The 16,642-nt window shown below is 37.8% G+C and overlaps 1 protein-coding gene across 2 annotated transcripts; it reads left to right on the top strand.

Annotated features, from left to right (window-relative positions):
* Nucleotides 1–3,008: 3,008 nt before the first annotated feature.
* Nucleotides 3,009–14,157, top strand: CCDC14 (coiled-coil domain containing 14). 2 transcript variants are annotated; one of them, XM_067299319.1, is made up of 13 exons: nt 3,009–3,079; nt 3,854–3,909; nt 4,431–4,506; nt 5,204–5,276; nt 5,372–5,512; nt 6,817–7,056; nt 7,141–7,235; nt 8,233–8,806; nt 9,301–9,442; nt 10,359–10,438; nt 10,941–11,159; nt 11,245–11,377; nt 12,731–14,157. In XM_067299319.1, exons 1-13 carry the CDS (start codon nt 3,047–3,049, stop codon nt 13,710–13,712), a joined length of 2,844 nt encoding a protein of 947 aa, XP_067155420.1. In that variant the 5' UTR covers nt 3,009–3,046; the 3' UTR covers nt 13,713–14,157. The 2 variants fall into 2 exon arrangements, with proteins under 2 accessions (XP_067155420.1, XP_067155419.1); XM_067299318.1 differs by having other exon boundaries at nt 3,028–3,079; nt 3,851–3,909.
* Nucleotides 14,158–16,642: the final 2,485 nt, after the last annotated feature.

Below are 16,642 nucleotides of genomic sequence, written 5' to 3'. Positions count from 1 at the left end.
GTGATTTCATAACAACTTTAACTTTTTAAAGCAATTTTCTCATCTTCATTGTTGCATTTAATTTTTTTTAATTATTTATAAGTCAGTTTTACAATTTTATTCATAATTTCAAAATGATTCAGTTGACAAGAATGCACCTTACTAGCCTTCTGTATTAAATTTCCTTTTGATAAAAAAATGAAGTATGGTTCTGCGTGTCATCAAATAATATGTCAAAGAAAAAAAATGGGATTGTGGTTTGGGTGACCGGTTTTTTTGTATCTGTTAGCTGTTGTTAAACAACTTAAGATAATTCTTCCTTAATTATTAAAATTGTTGCATTCATGTCTCAATTCAATGAGAATTCATCCATAAAGTTCCATAAACCCCCTTAAGAAAAGAAAGTACACCAATGGTTCTGGACACTGTGTCAATAATAGCCACACATCATCTTTCAACCTTTTTTCATTTTTCTAGTTTATACTCCTCTCTTTAGCAGACAAAAGAGGGAATTCTGCTGTTTTCCTATTACAGTGATCTTCTTCGTTAATTTTGCAAAGAACAGAAAAATTGGACCAGACTCCATACTCCTTCGAGAAAACCCTTTTTTCTGTTTTTGACATGATAAATATCTTCACAACATGGTTTTAGTGCAGGTTCAGCATAGTTTCAGTGTAAATGTTAATGTAGCAATACATAATAATGACACAATTTACACATTGGGAGAGTACAGAAGATGCTGAATATTTATATGCACTTCTGCTATTGTACTCCTAATAACATAGTAATGTAACTACATTTTCAGCCTGAGTAAATATAATTGCTTTCAATGCTAAGTCTTCAGAAGGTCTATTTAATCAGCTAATAAAAGCAAACTTATGTAGAATACTAATATGCTAGTCACTGTGTGTGAAACACAGCTATAATACTCACTTGGTATTTGGAAAATAATTACTCTTGACTGCCCAGTACAGTTCACTAACAAAGTGTACAGTCATCACCCTCTCTAAATATGATGGGATATAGGTGAAAAACACTCATCACATCACTCACCTGAACACAGAGATGCTCTTGGTCTTGCCCCTGTTTTATGGTTAGCCTTCTTGTTTCCGCAGGTATGTTCTCTTTTCCTAAAAAGAAATTTTAACAGGGTGGATTTTGAGGATTTTTTACATTTGTCCAAGCATCATGGACATACAGACCACTAGTAAACTAAATAGGGCAAAAAGAATTCAACATACATTTAGAAGCATCAAAATAACTGTATACACACATACCATATTGCAGCACATATATACAAGAAGTATGAAACACTTATCTACCCAGGAAAGCACCACTTGTTTTGGTTCACCTCACTTCTGAACATTTGCTGGCCTCTTTCCCACTGCCTATATTTATTTGACTTGACACCTCTGTCCAACTGCAATATAGCCCAACTTCACCATCCTTATCAAAATTCCCCCCAAAACATTCTGTTTATAATGAGGATGTATTATTCAAAATGCACGTGACATAATTCTTAGAACTGGCTTTCTTTGTTTTAAATACACAAAAACATACATATTTTAAACAAAACAACAATTTCTTCAACCTCCCAAAGAGAAGAGACAAAGTCCATGGAAAAATAAGATGTGATTATATAATTAAAAACATTATCTAAGGTATAGGCACAAGGAGTAGAAAGTAGATTATCTACATTACTAATTCTGCCTTTTCCTCTTCTGAGTGCTCAACGGTGCATCATTAGAATTCTTTAGATGCAATTTACTATCTCTTCGATTTTCTAATGCCAGGAATTTAGCCTCAAAATTTCTTGTCCATACCAAGTACAACTCATGTGCTGTCCTACCCTTTCCATCTCCCAGTTTGTTTAAATTAATGTATTGCAATACAGTGAAAATATCCTATATTGGCACTTGCTGCCTATGCAAAGAGAGGAAGTCTTTTGTTTGATAGTGTCAATGACTAAGTGACTCATTTTGAGGACACTACAGTGTCTGATGTCAAATATTGCTGGGTTTTGTGCAGTATTTTTCTCTCTTGTACAGATGCACATCATTTGACATCCTGCACTGAGTACACTGGTTCTCACCCTTTACATGATGTCGATCTCTGACTTACACTAAAAGCACCACCACCAGCAGCTTTTCAAAAATGAACAATACCAGTTTGCACTTGTAAGGACCATCACCAGCTGATGCACTGGGCATCCTTTATGCCCCATGTAGACGATTGTTTTAAGGGATCACTGGAGAAGATTTCACACTAGCTCAAAGAAAGAGAGTGAGGGAGCAAAAAGCTGCTGGTTTGACCCTACCCAAAACGTCAGCATTTCACTTTGCTTTCCCACCACCCTGCTTACCATTCATGCCCCTGAGGCTTTGCAGGACATGGACTGCGCAGCCAGGCTGAGCCTATAGGACAGCTTTGTGAAGCGTTCCCTGTCCAGATATCTCACTTTTCCTTGAGGGTGGCTCACCCATCCGCAAGGCCCGTTTTTCAGTGTAATTTATGAGAGCACAGAAGCTCAGGCCCCGCAGGGCCTGCTGCTCATCAAGGGTTCACAATGGCTCAGACAGCACTTCGTGGCTTGACTGAGACAGGAAGAGCCAGCTTTATTCCTTTTTTTGTTTTGTTGAGCTGAGAGACAAGTGCCAGGGCTGCTCACGGGGGGGGGCGCGGGAATGGGGAGGGAAGCGGGAGCCGAACCCCAAGACACCGAGAAGCGGCAGCGCTGCCACCAACAGTCACACCGGCACGCGCTCTTCCAACCCCACACTAGCCCCGCCCGTTCTCCATTCTCCCCTCGGATTGGCTCCTCGGCGATCCTTCTCCGCCAATCCCTGACCGTGCTCCGTAGCACCGCCCCTCCGCCGTCCCGCGCGGGCTGCCGCCGGCGCCTAACGAAGCCCGGGGGGGGGAGGGGGCGGTGTAGGGCGGCCGTTAGCCCCGCCCCTTTCCTAACGGCCGTCGCGTCTGTCAGCCAGGCCGGCTCAGGATTGGTCGGCGCGGGGCGCGTGCCCCCCTCAGGCGGGGGCAGAGCGGGACGGCGCGCGGGGCCGGGGCCATGGCGAGGCCGGGGGTTCCGCGGCCCTGCAAGGTGCGTGGGGGGGCCGCGGGGAGAGGGGGCCGCCGGGTGGGTTTGTGTGTGGGGGGGGTCATTTACAGCCCCTTTTTGTCTGGAGCCGGGCCTCCGCCCTCTCTTCAGATAGTTTTTTAGGCGATTGATTTTGTGACTGGGGTTTTGCGTTGTCGTTGCCGAGTGCAGCGCGGCGGGGGCGTCGCTTCTAGGCGGGGGTTAGTCCCCTTGGGCACTACGTGTCTTTCGGGTTCCGGGGTTTGATCCAGCGGCCCTTCCTCAGTGCTCAGTGGGCTTATTTATATCAGTACGGTGCGTTGCATCAAGCTTTTTCCTTCAGGTGTTCTTCCACCTAGATATATCAGTGATGTTGTAAGTATTTGAGCTATGATGGTAGCTTATGCATAAAATCCCCAAAGTTTAGGTGCGTTTTTTTCATTTAGAAAGGAAGTAGAGAACTGAGAGAATTCCAGACTTGATTTCAGTCTGGAAAGTCTGTTTGTATGTCTGCGCCTGTGCTTGACCATGTCATTTCCATTAAGTGAATTGCTGCATTTGTAGAATGGTACTGAAGTTAATAAAGCTTTGTGCTGTAGAGGGCTTGGTTTGTGAAGTGAAAAATGCAAGATTCAGGCCCTAGTGGTTGTGGTGGGCTCCTTCCTTGCACTCAGAACTGTAAATTAACTTTAACTGACTTGCCTCGGAAGTCGTTCTTGAAATTAGTGATGTATGGTATTCTTCAGTTATACTGTGAAAATATTTCATGAAAGTGAAAGTTATTTCTATAATCAGCAGGTGCTGTCTTCTGGAAGACTAGCAGGAGCGGCTAAATTGACAAATGGAAGAAAACAGTAAGACCTTAATCATGAATACTACCTAAGCTCGAGTGTACATGTGAGCATTTGGGAGCCTCATACCTGTCATACCTCACAACTAGCCAAAAATTCTTTGCATGTATCAAAAGGTTCTTAGCAGGAAGGCAGTACTTCTGGGTCCTAAGCAGCCCACAAATAAACAAGACTCAAATTGAATAGGAGTTCTGCTTGATAAGCACAGGGTTGACTACCTATGCTGTGTGTTTATTTATAAAAGATTGAATTTGTATAGTTACTAGCCTGATGTGAGATTGTTGAGTAAAGACTGAATTCTCCTTTGATATAAAATGTTAATATCTGCTAAATATGTTTGTTGCAGCAATACAGATGGAGTTTGCAAAAAGGGAAAGGTATTTTGTTCCTTGATAGAACACAATTCTTGTTTTTCTAGTTTGTTATTATTGCATAAAAGTAATTTTTTTTTTTTTACTTTGCTGCCTATTAGGGAGATAGTATTAACAGTGAATTTGATGTTTTGGGGTGGGTTTTTTTTTCAGATTTGGCTTAAGAAAAGGCTATCATTCTGATGCAGAGTCTGGATACTCTCTCTATTCAACTGACTCTGAAGATCAGGTAATTATTGACATTTTAATACCATCATCTCTGTTAATTTAGAGAGAAAGGAATACCTTGAATAGTAAAAGAAAAACAGGATAATTCAGATAGTACTGCATCTGGACTAGAAATAGCTCTTGCAAAGCCATCTAAAGTGTTTAAACTACCTAATGCAGATACATTCGGGTGGGCTTTGTGTGGAGTGAATTGGGCTCTGACAGAGCTTATTAAGGCACAGGATCTATTTTATGAACACAGCTATGCTGTTTACAAGATAGAGCTGGCCCTGGCAGAAGTACAGCCATATTTGTGAGTTGCTGTGCCAAAAAGAATAAGTGATGTAGAAGTGCTGTTTTTGTGCAGTGCTGAGTCAGTTTATCTCCAAACTAATAATATCCTGTGGATAATAGTTTAGCTGTTCCTGCAAATAACAGTAAAAAAACACACATGCACAATTACAAAACAAAATCTGCCAAATGGACATGCATGCAACAACACAATTTAAGGTTTTTTTGCAAAAATTATGCATTTGCAAAGTTTGCAAACTTTCAGGGAATTGCAAAGTAATATATGGGTAAAATAACATTTTTGCTCATTATCACAGTTACTTTTTTTAGATGACAGAGTTGAGAAACAGTCCCTTCTAAAATAATATCTTGGTTTACTGAAAGAAAACAGTGATACTTATTTTCTGACTGCAGTATTCTTTGTGCAGGTTGATACTATTCATAATGGACTTGACCGTTGTGCAGCTTTACTGCAGAATATTTTACAGAATGAGGCTACAGGTTGTACCTATTAAAAATTTAAGTTATATTTTTAGTTTCTGTAAGACCGTTTTCATTTGTTTTGTTGACTGGCTTTTCGTTTCAAATAATATTAGGAAGAGAGACTATCCATAAACAGCCTGGGAGAACCACTTCTGTTAAAACTATTTCCAAGCCTTTGATAACCAAAGGAAATACTTCCAAGAAGAAAGGGTTGAAAAAAAATGTTGCCGCTAAACATGTGCGGAAAGAAATCAGTAAGTGGATTTTCATGTGTTTGCTTTTTTTTTCAATATTAATTTATGTAACTTTTTTATTAAACGTGTATTGATTACTACCTTGCCTACACAGTTGGTCACATCATACTGTTGTATATTTTATCTTGTTTTAACTTTTAGTTAATAAAAGAAAAATGACTGGGGCTTCATTTTCTGTAATTTAAATTAATGAATCCAGATGGACTTAAATTCAGGTATATATAGTGCTTAACTTATTGAGGAGATCCAGCATAGTTTCAGGTAATTGTTGTCTTTTGTAATAGGTGGATCCAGAGATAGATCCACAAAGGACGTAGGCATTACTTATTACCTTTGGAAACCTTAAGTACTTTAACAATTACTAGAATTCACAGCTGTTTGAGCTTTATGTACAATAAAAAAAATTGGGTGCATTTCCAAACACCAACATCATCAGGTCCAGCTAGTAGGAAATGATAGGAGGAGAATGATAATACCCACACCCCATTTCTCCTGGGGAGTTAAGCACCACAGTGCTTAATCTCTTTAGCATACATAGCTATGAACTGCCCTGGAGATAGGTGTCCCTTCAAGCCTTTCTCACATATCACAATTTCTGGAAAAAGTGTTACAATATATAATAACAAGAACTCGTATGATTTAGTGACCAGAGCACTTGAACAGAAAACAAGATGAAATATTGTAGGCAGAGTGGCTCTCAGTTGAAAATATTTCGCTTTTTATTAGCGTTTCTCTCCCTCTCCATCCCACTTCCTTTCTGTGATGTCTAATCTGGCAGGCATAATGTGAAAATTCTTACAGGCAGGACTTGTAGACTAGTAAGTAGCAGAATGCTTATTTTGGGAATTACAGAAGGTGGACATATAGCTAAGGTCTTTCTAGCACTGTAAAAATATGGTGGTTTTGATTATAACCAGCAGGAGAAATGTAGGCTTGGAGCATGCTTTAGTATGGGTTATTGCCAATGGCCTAAAAGATTAGGGAACAGCTAAGCAGAGACTTTAAGAATCGTATTTTAGAATTGGCCTTCTGTAGGACTAAATCTCTGTGCTTTCTTCAAGGACAGCTGTCTGTCCAGCTGGTGTGTATTGCTCTATCAAGAGAAAAAAAAGATGGATTAGCTTGCTGCTGGATAAAAGCCCGATTGGAATCTTAGGTGGTAGGGGCTTGGGTTTTGGGGGTGGGTTTTTTTGTTTGTTTTTTCAAAGGAATCTACCTGCCAAAGTCTGCCTGATAACACTCTAGGTTTATGTAGATCAAGAAGATGGACAGCCTCAGCTGTTTTGGTTTTCTTCTCTCTATAGTGCCAATATCAAATAGGAAACACGCCTCATCCACCACACCTTCTACTGGGAAAGAACTTTCCAGTGCAGCACAGAATCAGCTGGTTCAACCAATTCAGGTGCCTTGCAGTCAACACACTCCTGTGATGCATCAAAAATTATGTGAGCATGTGCAGACTCAGATGGCTCTGATAACTGGCCAACCATCACAGAGCAGTAATGAAATTCCTAATATAACTCCTTATTCTGCTTCAAATCTTGGTTAGTGAAAATACTACTTTAGAGTCTGCTCTCTTTAACACAAATTGCCCTGATCTGTGACAATATTACTTTCTTTCATTACAGGTTGTCAAAATGTTACAGCTCTTAATTATCGGTTGCCTACCTCCACACCAGCTCTTTCCCTGCAGCATTCAGCTAATCCTTTATCTACTCGGTCTGTAAGTAAAAGCTTGATTCAGATTATTAATAAATTTTTAAATTAGCACTGCCTCATTAATTATATTTATTTAAATATACAGTTTTCTTTTTCTTTTTTTAATTTTCCTTAAAGGAGAAAAAATTGCACATCTCAACCTGTAGTAATGAATGGAATAGATAATGACGGAAAATACTGCTACGTAAAATAAATTTTGTGTGGAGATAAATTAGGGGCATTTCCACTGGCTGTATTTATTGTTTCTGTATTGTGAATTCTGTAGTGGACAGCAGTCATAGAAGGAGCAGGAAATAACTCATTACTGATAATAATTACATTCTCAACAATGCATATTAGGATCATTAACCAACTCCTGATAAAGAAATCGTATCTTTCATATAGTTTTAAGCTTTTCCCTGCCAATGATCAAGCTGACTATTTCTTCAGATACTGTGTAGTATCTTAGAGCCACATTTTAAAATACTTATGTATTTCAGGGTATAAAATAAAACTAATGGAGAGTACCAACTGCCACCTTGGGAAATGTGGTAAAGGGCTTTCACCTTGAGACTGTAGACTTACCTTCTGTCTGCAGGCAGTCCATGTATAGTTAGCGCTCTCCTTCACTTTTAAGAAATTCATCTACTTAAATTAATGAAAGGTAACAGTGTTTTGTTGTTTTTTTTCTCCTTCCCTGTTCTGGTTTAATTCAAGGAATGAGTACTTATAAAACAAACAAACAAAAAAAAACCTGAGACTTTTTCTTCCTTGCAGAACAACTGAATATGAACTGTGTTTTAATGTTGCCAATAACTTTTAAGGTAAAGATAATCAAAACTAGATTTACATCTGAATTAGTAAATGGGGAAATCATGCAATTAAGCCAGAAAGAATTCTAGGGTTTTTTTTTTTTAATATATATTGCAAAGAGTGATCAAGACTACATTAAGCGAGACAAGTTTCTTTAACACTTAAATTCCCTGTTAGTTTTTGGCTTAATATGAGTATTGTTTATCCAGGATGTTCCTGCAGACAGTAGCAATGAATGTGTGCCCCAGATGGGAGGAACCGTGGTTTGCCCAGTAGTTTCTGCTCCTGCTGCCGCTACTGCACAAATACAGTCTGCCACTGCTCTTCCGGGTGTGATGCCTTGTGTAGTATCAGGTGCATCAAGTAACTCTACAGTGCCTACATTCATTCCATCATCTTCTGGCAAAGACACCACCCCAAACCAAGAGCAACGGATAAAAGAAGCAGATTTGATAAGATGTATACAAGCTCACCTGGCCTTGTTACAACCACATGAAATGAACAGCAGGACTGAACAAAAGCCTCATCGTCAATGTCCAGCACAACATAATGTCTCAAGTAATAAGGAAGAGGACACTTCCGAAGAACACAGTGAGGACATGATCAGTGAAGAGGAGGAACTGAATGTACTTGACATAGCCCCTGTGAGAGATACAAGCTGTCAAGCAAGTTTTGTCAAGAAAGTTCTAAAACCTAAAAGAGAAAGTCCAGAAAAAACAGCCCATAAAGTTAGAACAGTAAAATATCTTTTGGGAGAGCTCAGAGCACTGGTGGCAGACCAAGGTAAAGACATTTTCATTGTGCAGTAGAGCGATTACATACAAATAACATGAGCGATGTTAAAGGAATGAGCACTCTTCAATATCTGGAAGTTGTATGTGTCAGATGATATGTGACATCTTAGAGTGGTTTTCCACAACTTTGTTTTTAAGAGTTTCTTTTTCACTGTGAATGATCATAATGATCGTAACCACTAGGACAAAGATTGTTCTCATTTCATATACAATGATATCCTCTGAGAGTTGATCAAGAAGCAGTTTAGACAGATTGTAACAGCAATCCCACCAAGTCTGATTGAAGAGCTGATTGGTGATGATTTATCAAGCGCCTAACACACAGTTTTCATAGTCAAGCTGATAAGTTTTGAATAAATAAAAATAGGCAGTCAAAATAAAGACAAGTTTTGTTTAAAAGAATAAATACTATTACATCACTTTGTAGGTTGCTGTCATATTACAGTTTTTTCTGTGGGTTTTTTTTTTCCTCACCTCTTGCAGATGATTCAGAAATGTTAAGGTTGATGAGCGAAATAGAAGACTGTATATCATTGCTCCCAGCTGTAGTGGGAAGTACAAATATACAAGCTGAAATAGCGCTAGCTCTACAGCCTCTCAGAAGTGAAAATGCCCAGCTGCGTAGGTTAGTAACTGTTCAATGATTCTGTATTTACTTCAAAAATGCCTAAAACATCTTTAACTGAAGTGTTCTAAATTGCATATTCTAGCATTGTTATGGTGTAAACTTTGTCATTTCATTCTTGTCTGTGCAATATTTATATATTACCAGCTGTGTTGCTATGGCTGTATAGCTTCAAAAAATACTTAACACATAAACACTGAAACAAGATTTCAGTTAATACTGAAGTTCTAGTAGCATCAGTTTTTGCCAGATAGTGGTCTTTTGCTTGAAAAATGGATAACCAAGCGAGATGGGGCAAGTATAAGGCAGCTGCAAAACTCGCATATGTCTAGTTGCATTCCCCTTGTAAGATGGTAGTAATACTTACTATTTTACAAAAGTATTTCAAAGTTTAATGCATTCTTATAAAGTGTTTTGAGAGTCTGTTTAAAATACATTGCCATCTCTTCCGTGACTGGGCCTTTTTCTAAGTGGAACCTTCCAGCTGGAAACCTCACTTACGATAGCTAGCCTCCTTATGGTCTCTCTGTACTCTAGTCTTAAATGCAGAAATAGAGCTCATTTCAGGAGACCTCTCAAATATATAGCTGGATAGCACTTTACTTCAGAAGAGAGCAATATATCTACCAGAACTTGCAAAGGGTCTGTTTTATTGAAGAAAGATAGGAATGCAGGAAAATGCATTATTTAAACTTTTTGGTACTTCTAAATATTTCTATTATTGTATTTCTAAAGTATTTCTAACTTCTAATTTATATTTCTAAAACTTCCATGTATTTCTAAAACTTCTATATTTCTAAAACATTTTTATGTTTTTAAAATAAGTAGACACTTCTTCCAAACTCATACAAAATGTAGTGGGTTTGAACTTATTCTGAACTTTCTGAATATGGGCTTTTTCATAATTCACATTTAGGAGACTAAGAATATTAAACCAGCAACTCAGGGAACGAGAGAGAAATGAGAAGACATCTGGACAAAACTGCAACTATGAATGTAAAGTACTAATAGAGAATGATGCTTGTAGGGGCAGTTTGTGTTAAGGTTTAAATAGATACAGATATATAAAGATATAGATACATCTATGTTTTAGATATTTAAATAATAATGTGTATTCATACTGCCACTGGCCTTTAGTGGCAGCTGAAGTAAGTGATGTGGGTCTGATCATGCAACTCCATCTATAGGCATGGATGTTGTGCCTGTTTAGAACTCCACATAGACACTGAGAATCAGATTTTCAGCTCCGGAGCAGATTAATTTTATCCCTCTTATAATGCTTATATCCCTCTTACAATGAGGATAACATGCTAGACAACTAAGAAGGAAGCTTATGTTTTATCTCCCTATCTTAAAAACAAACAAACAAAAAAACCCTTCTCCTTCTATTTTTAAGCCAAAGTCCTATTACCAAGTTTATTTAAAAACTTAGTTCAGTGTAGAAATCCAAAAACTGTAGACAAAACACTTAAAACTTTCTATGTTTTTCTCATGGTAGTAGTTTCTCTGCAGTCCCTGAATATGATGCTCCAGAGTCAATTGAAAGAATCACTAAAAGGCCTTGAGTCACTGCAGGCTAAAAATGAAGAACTGTTTAAAATAATAGAAAGTCAGAAAGAAGAAAATAAACATGTTGCAAAAAGTATCCAAGATAAAGATAAAGAATTGCTTGAAAACAAACAGCAATATGACATTCATGCCACCAAGCTCAAGATTGGTATGTGTTTTGAATGTGTTTATTCTTCATTCAATGTTTTTAAACTTAATATGAATTATTAGCTAAATTCTACTTGGCATTTTAGAAGTGGAAGAGGCACTAGCAAACGTGAAGAGCCTTCAGTTTAAGCTGGAAGCTTCCGAGAAAGAAAATCAGATTTTGGGCATAACATTACGTCAGCGTGATGCAGAAGTTAACAGACTGCGTGAGTTAACCAGGTACTGTTGACTAAGCTATTTTTTTTGCCTCTTGACATCACTTTTTCTTTTTTTTCTCTACTTTGGATTACTGTAATCTTAATACTACACCAGCATCATGTAGGCCAAAACCTCTCTTTGTATTTTTGTTACGATAGTACTCCAATTTTGTTAAAATAGAGCTCCAGTGCTCCAATTAGAGTTCTGTTGTAAAGTCTTTTGCTACCTGACGTAATTTATGCAAAGTTTTAGCTTGCATAGCAGACCTGCCTATAAGGAGCTCCATGAGAATTGGATGGATCTGGAAACTAATACTTGAAGCTGTAGTATTTGGAGACTAGCTCTTAACCTTAATTAAGGAGGGATTTCTCTTTTTCCTTATATTGGCTTAGAAATCACTCCCTATGAAAAGAGCTTGCAGAACAGTCTGCCTTCAGAACCCACAGAGAGCTCTTCCTATAGGAATGAGCAGTCCAGTCCGTAACTCCACATACCTTTGAAGTAGATTATGCGCAGATATTATTTATGGGTGTAGGTGGGAGCTCCTGGACCACTGAATTAAGGTAGCATTACTCACAAATTTTGCAGAACTATTCCATATGGTCTTTTATGTATGTGGTGGCAAGTTGGGAGGCTTACGGGGCCTTTTGGATATGCAAAAGTGGTATATACATAAAATTTGTTTGTACACTATGTGCACAGGAAGTTGAACGGTTGCCTGTTCTGTTGTTTGTGCCATTCACATCAGTATTAACTATAATGTTTTTAATCAGCACTTCATATTTTTTAGTAGAAGTTTATACTCATTACACTTTTCTGTGACTATTAAATACTGACCACCAGGTGGTGGTATAATGATATCTTATTACATGTGTCTTTGTATATGCTGTATACATGAGCATTAAATGTTCATTTTTTTGCTACAGACAGTAAAAAAAAAAAAGTGTAGAAATGATTCTTTTATTAAGCTTCTTCTTTTTAATATATTCCTTAGATGCAGTGGGAAAAATAATTTGGAAAAGTTTTCTCATCGATTTTCAAAAGCTGTTTCTATATGCTTTGTAAGAGCTTCTTGCTGTCAAATTACTTTATTTTGTAGTACTCAAAGCAAGTAAATCCAGAATAATTTCAAGAACTTTTCTGTGTTGTGCTCTTTTAGTCATTTTATAGGCACATTTCTGTGAGTTGAAAATTGAAACTCAAGAAACCTGAAATTGATTCACATTTACATTAATGTTTTGTGCCATCATACTCACTTATGTGGGTTATAACTTCACTGCAGTCTAATTAAATCTAATGTTTTGGGCTTATATGAACGTTTTTGAAAAATAATTGCTAAATAAAGTAATTAACTTGATGAATTGATCTTAACAGAACCTTGCAGGGCAGTATGGCCAAGCTTCTGACTGACCTCACAGTAGACAATATCAGACCTAAACCTGAAAAAGGTCTCTCGAAGTCTCTTTTGGAAGACTATGAGAAACAGATGCAGTCTGATCCATTTCCTGTGCGTACTTCGGTAATGACTTATCTTAAAAAATTAGACACTGATTGTATTTTGACAGATACAGAACCTCAGTTCTCAAACAAAAGTGGGGAATTAGAAGTGCTAAATCTAGCCTATGGAAAGTTTGCTGCTGAAGGAACTAAAATAAACAGTACGTTCTCAGAAGAAGAAACCACGGCTCCAAGAATTCTACCAGCCTCACTGAAGCAAGATAGAGAAACAGTTAGCGATTCTGAGACTTTAATAGATGACCAAAACAAACTGGATGAGACTATTTATATTCCATTAACTAGCAGTGCCTCTAAAATACAGCTGCCAATCTCTGAGAGAACTGGTATGCAACCCCGAATCAGAGGGGCTTGTAAGATGTTGGGCTTCAACTATGAACTCTCAAACTCTGAGCAGCAGAACGGATGTGAGGTGTCAAAGGACCCTACTATTTTGGATAAAAGTGCTGGACACAGTTTGAAAAAGCCCATAGAAAACACACTTGAAGCTACAGGGGATACAGTGAAGCTGGAAGGAGACAAAGTCCAAACAAGGCCAGAAGACATTCCAAGTAGAGCTGCAAAAAACTTTACAGACAAACCAGACCAACCTCAGCTTGGTACATACCCTCGTGTTCCAGTGCTCTTTCACAAAGAGAATTCTCAGAAAAAAGGCAGTGAAATATCTGATGTTAGTTCTGTTTCGTTTGATGATATGTCAGGGAAGTCTGAATGCAGTGCATCCTCTTTCTCAACATTTACCTCTCGAGATGAAGAGGACTTTAAGAACGGCTTAGCAGCCTTGGATGCCAACATAGCTAGGTTACAAAGAACTCTGCAAAATAGCATTATGAAACAATGAGTATGAAGAAACAAAATGGTGTGTACTTGTTTAGATAACTTAGGTTTTTCTAAAGTATATTAATAAGTATGGTACTGATCTTAATATTTGTATTTTTTGTATGAAAGGGCTAGCTCCTAGCTGTTTAAATTATGAATGGAATTTGTTCCTCATTAAGTTATGGTGCTGCTTCCCTTGATGTGTACAACTTCAAATAACTGGTAAAAATGCCTTTATCTAAATTAATGACTTAGTTTTATACTCTTAATTGCAAAATTAATTCTTAGCACAGCATTTGATAACTTTTTAAGAAACTGATGTGCTGTTGGTGATACAGTTTTTCTATTAAATGATGCGTATCCTTATTTGTTTTCTTCTGTGTGCTTTTCAAAGTAGTAAGAGCAGCATTAAGATGCATTTGAAGTCAGTTACAGATGTGATAAAATCTAGAGAAACTCTGATATCATTATAATCTGGCTTGTATAAAACTGGATGTATAGTTATTTTCATGCTTTTTGACCAGGTATGTTTTCATGATGAACCAGAGCAAGGATCTAATGTCTGAAGGTGCACAAACAGTACTGTCAACATCAAAGAAATGGGTGGGCAGGACTCCTTATTCAGTGGCATTGCTTCTTGATCCAGGTTGGGCTTAATCAAGAAGTGGGAATTTAAGTGATAAAAATGGAGCTGGATGGAATTTAAACAGTCCTCTGCCTTGACTATTTCAGTTTTTTTTAAAGAGGAGTTTAGGTGCAGAAGGCTTAATTGAACTTCTACTAATTTTTTTTCTTTTGTGAAGAACAATTGCAAAGTACCGTACATGGGCAGGAGGTTCCACAGACAAAGGCCTGGGAAGAGCTAGCTGCTGGGGAGCAGCTCTGCGGGAAAGTTGAGAGCTGTAATAGATCACTGGCTGAGCTTAAGCCAGTGTCATGCTGTTGACAAAAGTGCAGCCATCATCACAGAATTTGCAGAACATGGTAGATCCTGTAAAACACATGAAGTAATCATTTTTTACTCATCATTGGTAAGACTCATTTTTCAGTTTTGAGCACTGTTCTTGCAGAAAGAAGTTATTTAAGTGGAGAATCCAGGTGAGGGCAAAAAAAGAAAGAACCAGCAGAGTTGTTTTGTTCTACAACTTAGGTCATAGTTTTTACAGATGTTTAGTTTTCTCTAAAGTAGAAGAGAATACAATACCCATGGTAAACATTGGACAGCCTGATGCTGAGGAAGCAGAAACAGTAACGGACTTCAGCTGACACAAAGGATACAGATTAGGCATTAGCAAAAACTGACAAAGCAGTACAGTTAGTGAAGCACTATTATAGACAGTCTATAGGGAAGTCATGGAAATGTTAAAAAGTTGTTTAGGTGTCAGACTTCTATTGGGCATAAATACAGGGAGTCTGGAATGAATCACCCAAATTGGCTCTCACAGGAGTGTTGGTGGTGGGGGGAATGATTCCAATCCCATGTACTCTTTGATCTGTGTTTCCAAATCTCAATGTCAAGAATTCAAATCATGTAAATTTAAGTTACAGGTTGTGTTATTCCTACCGTTCTGTTCCTGTTATACCCCTTAGCAGCACTTGACTATTTAAACTCATGTTTTTTTCAGGGAAAGTATCTCTGGAAAGAGAACAGCAGTATAATGGCCTGAATTTAAGACTGCTCTTTTTGCAAAGTTGTTCTTTTTCCCTCCCCCCCACCCCCTTCCCCCCTAGAAAACATTACTGTGCTTCCTGGTGCTGGCCTTTTCCCTTATATTTCCTTGTAGGTCAAAGGTCTTAAGTCTTATCAGTTTGAAGATCTTTCCCTGGTTAGATTTACTTCAAGGAGCAAATTTTAAAGTTAGGGCACTATCCATACATTGTACAGTGCAGCAGTTCTGTGATTATTTTAGTTATTGGTAACTGAGCAATAAAATGGTATGAAGACAACATATACTACAGAAGATGCCAACTGGCACTCCTACTTTGAGAAGGAGAAGTTAGACTAAATAGTGACTTCAGTGATTTAGAATGCTTTTAAGGCTTGGCCTGGGTTTCTTATTATTTTTCACACTGTTCATGCTCAGGTTTCAAAGTAAGGCTGACAGTATGAAAGTGAGCACATCTTAATTAAGTATTTACAAGCAATTGCACTGTACAAGCAAAGCAAGATTTAAATTGTGACTATGGCATGGGTTAAAGAAAAGCTACAACTAGTTCTAGTCTTTCAGACTGTTGGAAGGAAAAGATGACAAATACCTATGCAAAGAACAAGAGGGTGGACAAAAAGATTAAGTGTTCAATAAATGATTGCAGAAATATTCATTAGTAGACAGACTAATTCAGTTTTCTTCTTGCAGTTAGGACCATTATTCCATTTGAATATCCAAGTGGGATATTTAACCTTGCCAAAACTAGTTGCAAGCTGCCTAAAACATCTGTGGTGCCAAGATGCCTAAGTGCATTGTTCTCACACTGAGAGCACTTTTTTTCAGGTGTAGGTCAACTGGGAAGATGTTACACCATCTTATTTGTATCTATCTTACTCGATGTTACAAAGTTGTTTCTAAGCATGAGATTACTACTGCAGCATTTTTGAATCACGAGATATGTGCAGGTTTCTAATCAAGTTTCTAATCCTCCTTAGGAGGAGGAGAAGCTAAGAAACCAGAGGGAAGAGTTGTCTTTAATACAGTTCTTTGTTTTGTACTTGGATATGTCAATTGGAGCTATTACAACTTTAAATGAGTAACAAAATATTTATGAATGTGCACTGTTATGGATGCAGAAACCAGCAAGATCAAAGAGATCCATCAGAGAGACTTTAGAAGGCCAGAAGTACTTCCAGGAATAAACTCAAAAAAAAAAAAAAAAAAAAAAAAAAATTGGAAGTCAGCATAGCTCTAGTATTCAGGTAGGCTCGGTAGAAGACAAATACTGATAACATCTCTTGTC

This window comes from Apteryx mantelli, chromosome 6 (genome assembly GCF_036417845.1).
Source record: "Apteryx mantelli isolate bAptMan1 chromosome 6, bAptMan1.hap1, whole genome shotgun sequence".
Classification (NCBI taxonomy): Eukaryota; Metazoa; Chordata; class Aves; order Apterygiformes; family Apterygidae; genus Apteryx; species Apteryx mantelli.
The sequence above is the reverse complement of the archived record's forward strand: the minus strand, read 5'-3'. Positions and strand labels throughout refer to the sequence as shown.

Excerpts from the sequence above, each read along its gene's own strand:
- CCDC14 (XM_067299318.1), top strand. The coding sequence starts at position 3,047 with ATGGCGAGGCCGGGGGTTCCGCGGCCCTGCAAG. Across the intron at positions 3,910-4,430 it reads TTGACAAATGGAAGAAAACA|ATTTGGCTTAAGAAAAGGCT; the intron begins GTAAGACCTTAA and ends TTTTTTTTTCAG. Across the intron at positions 4,507-5,203 it reads CAACTGACTCTGAAGATCAG|GTTGATACTATTCATAATGG; the intron begins GTAATTATTGAC and ends TTCTTTGTGCAG.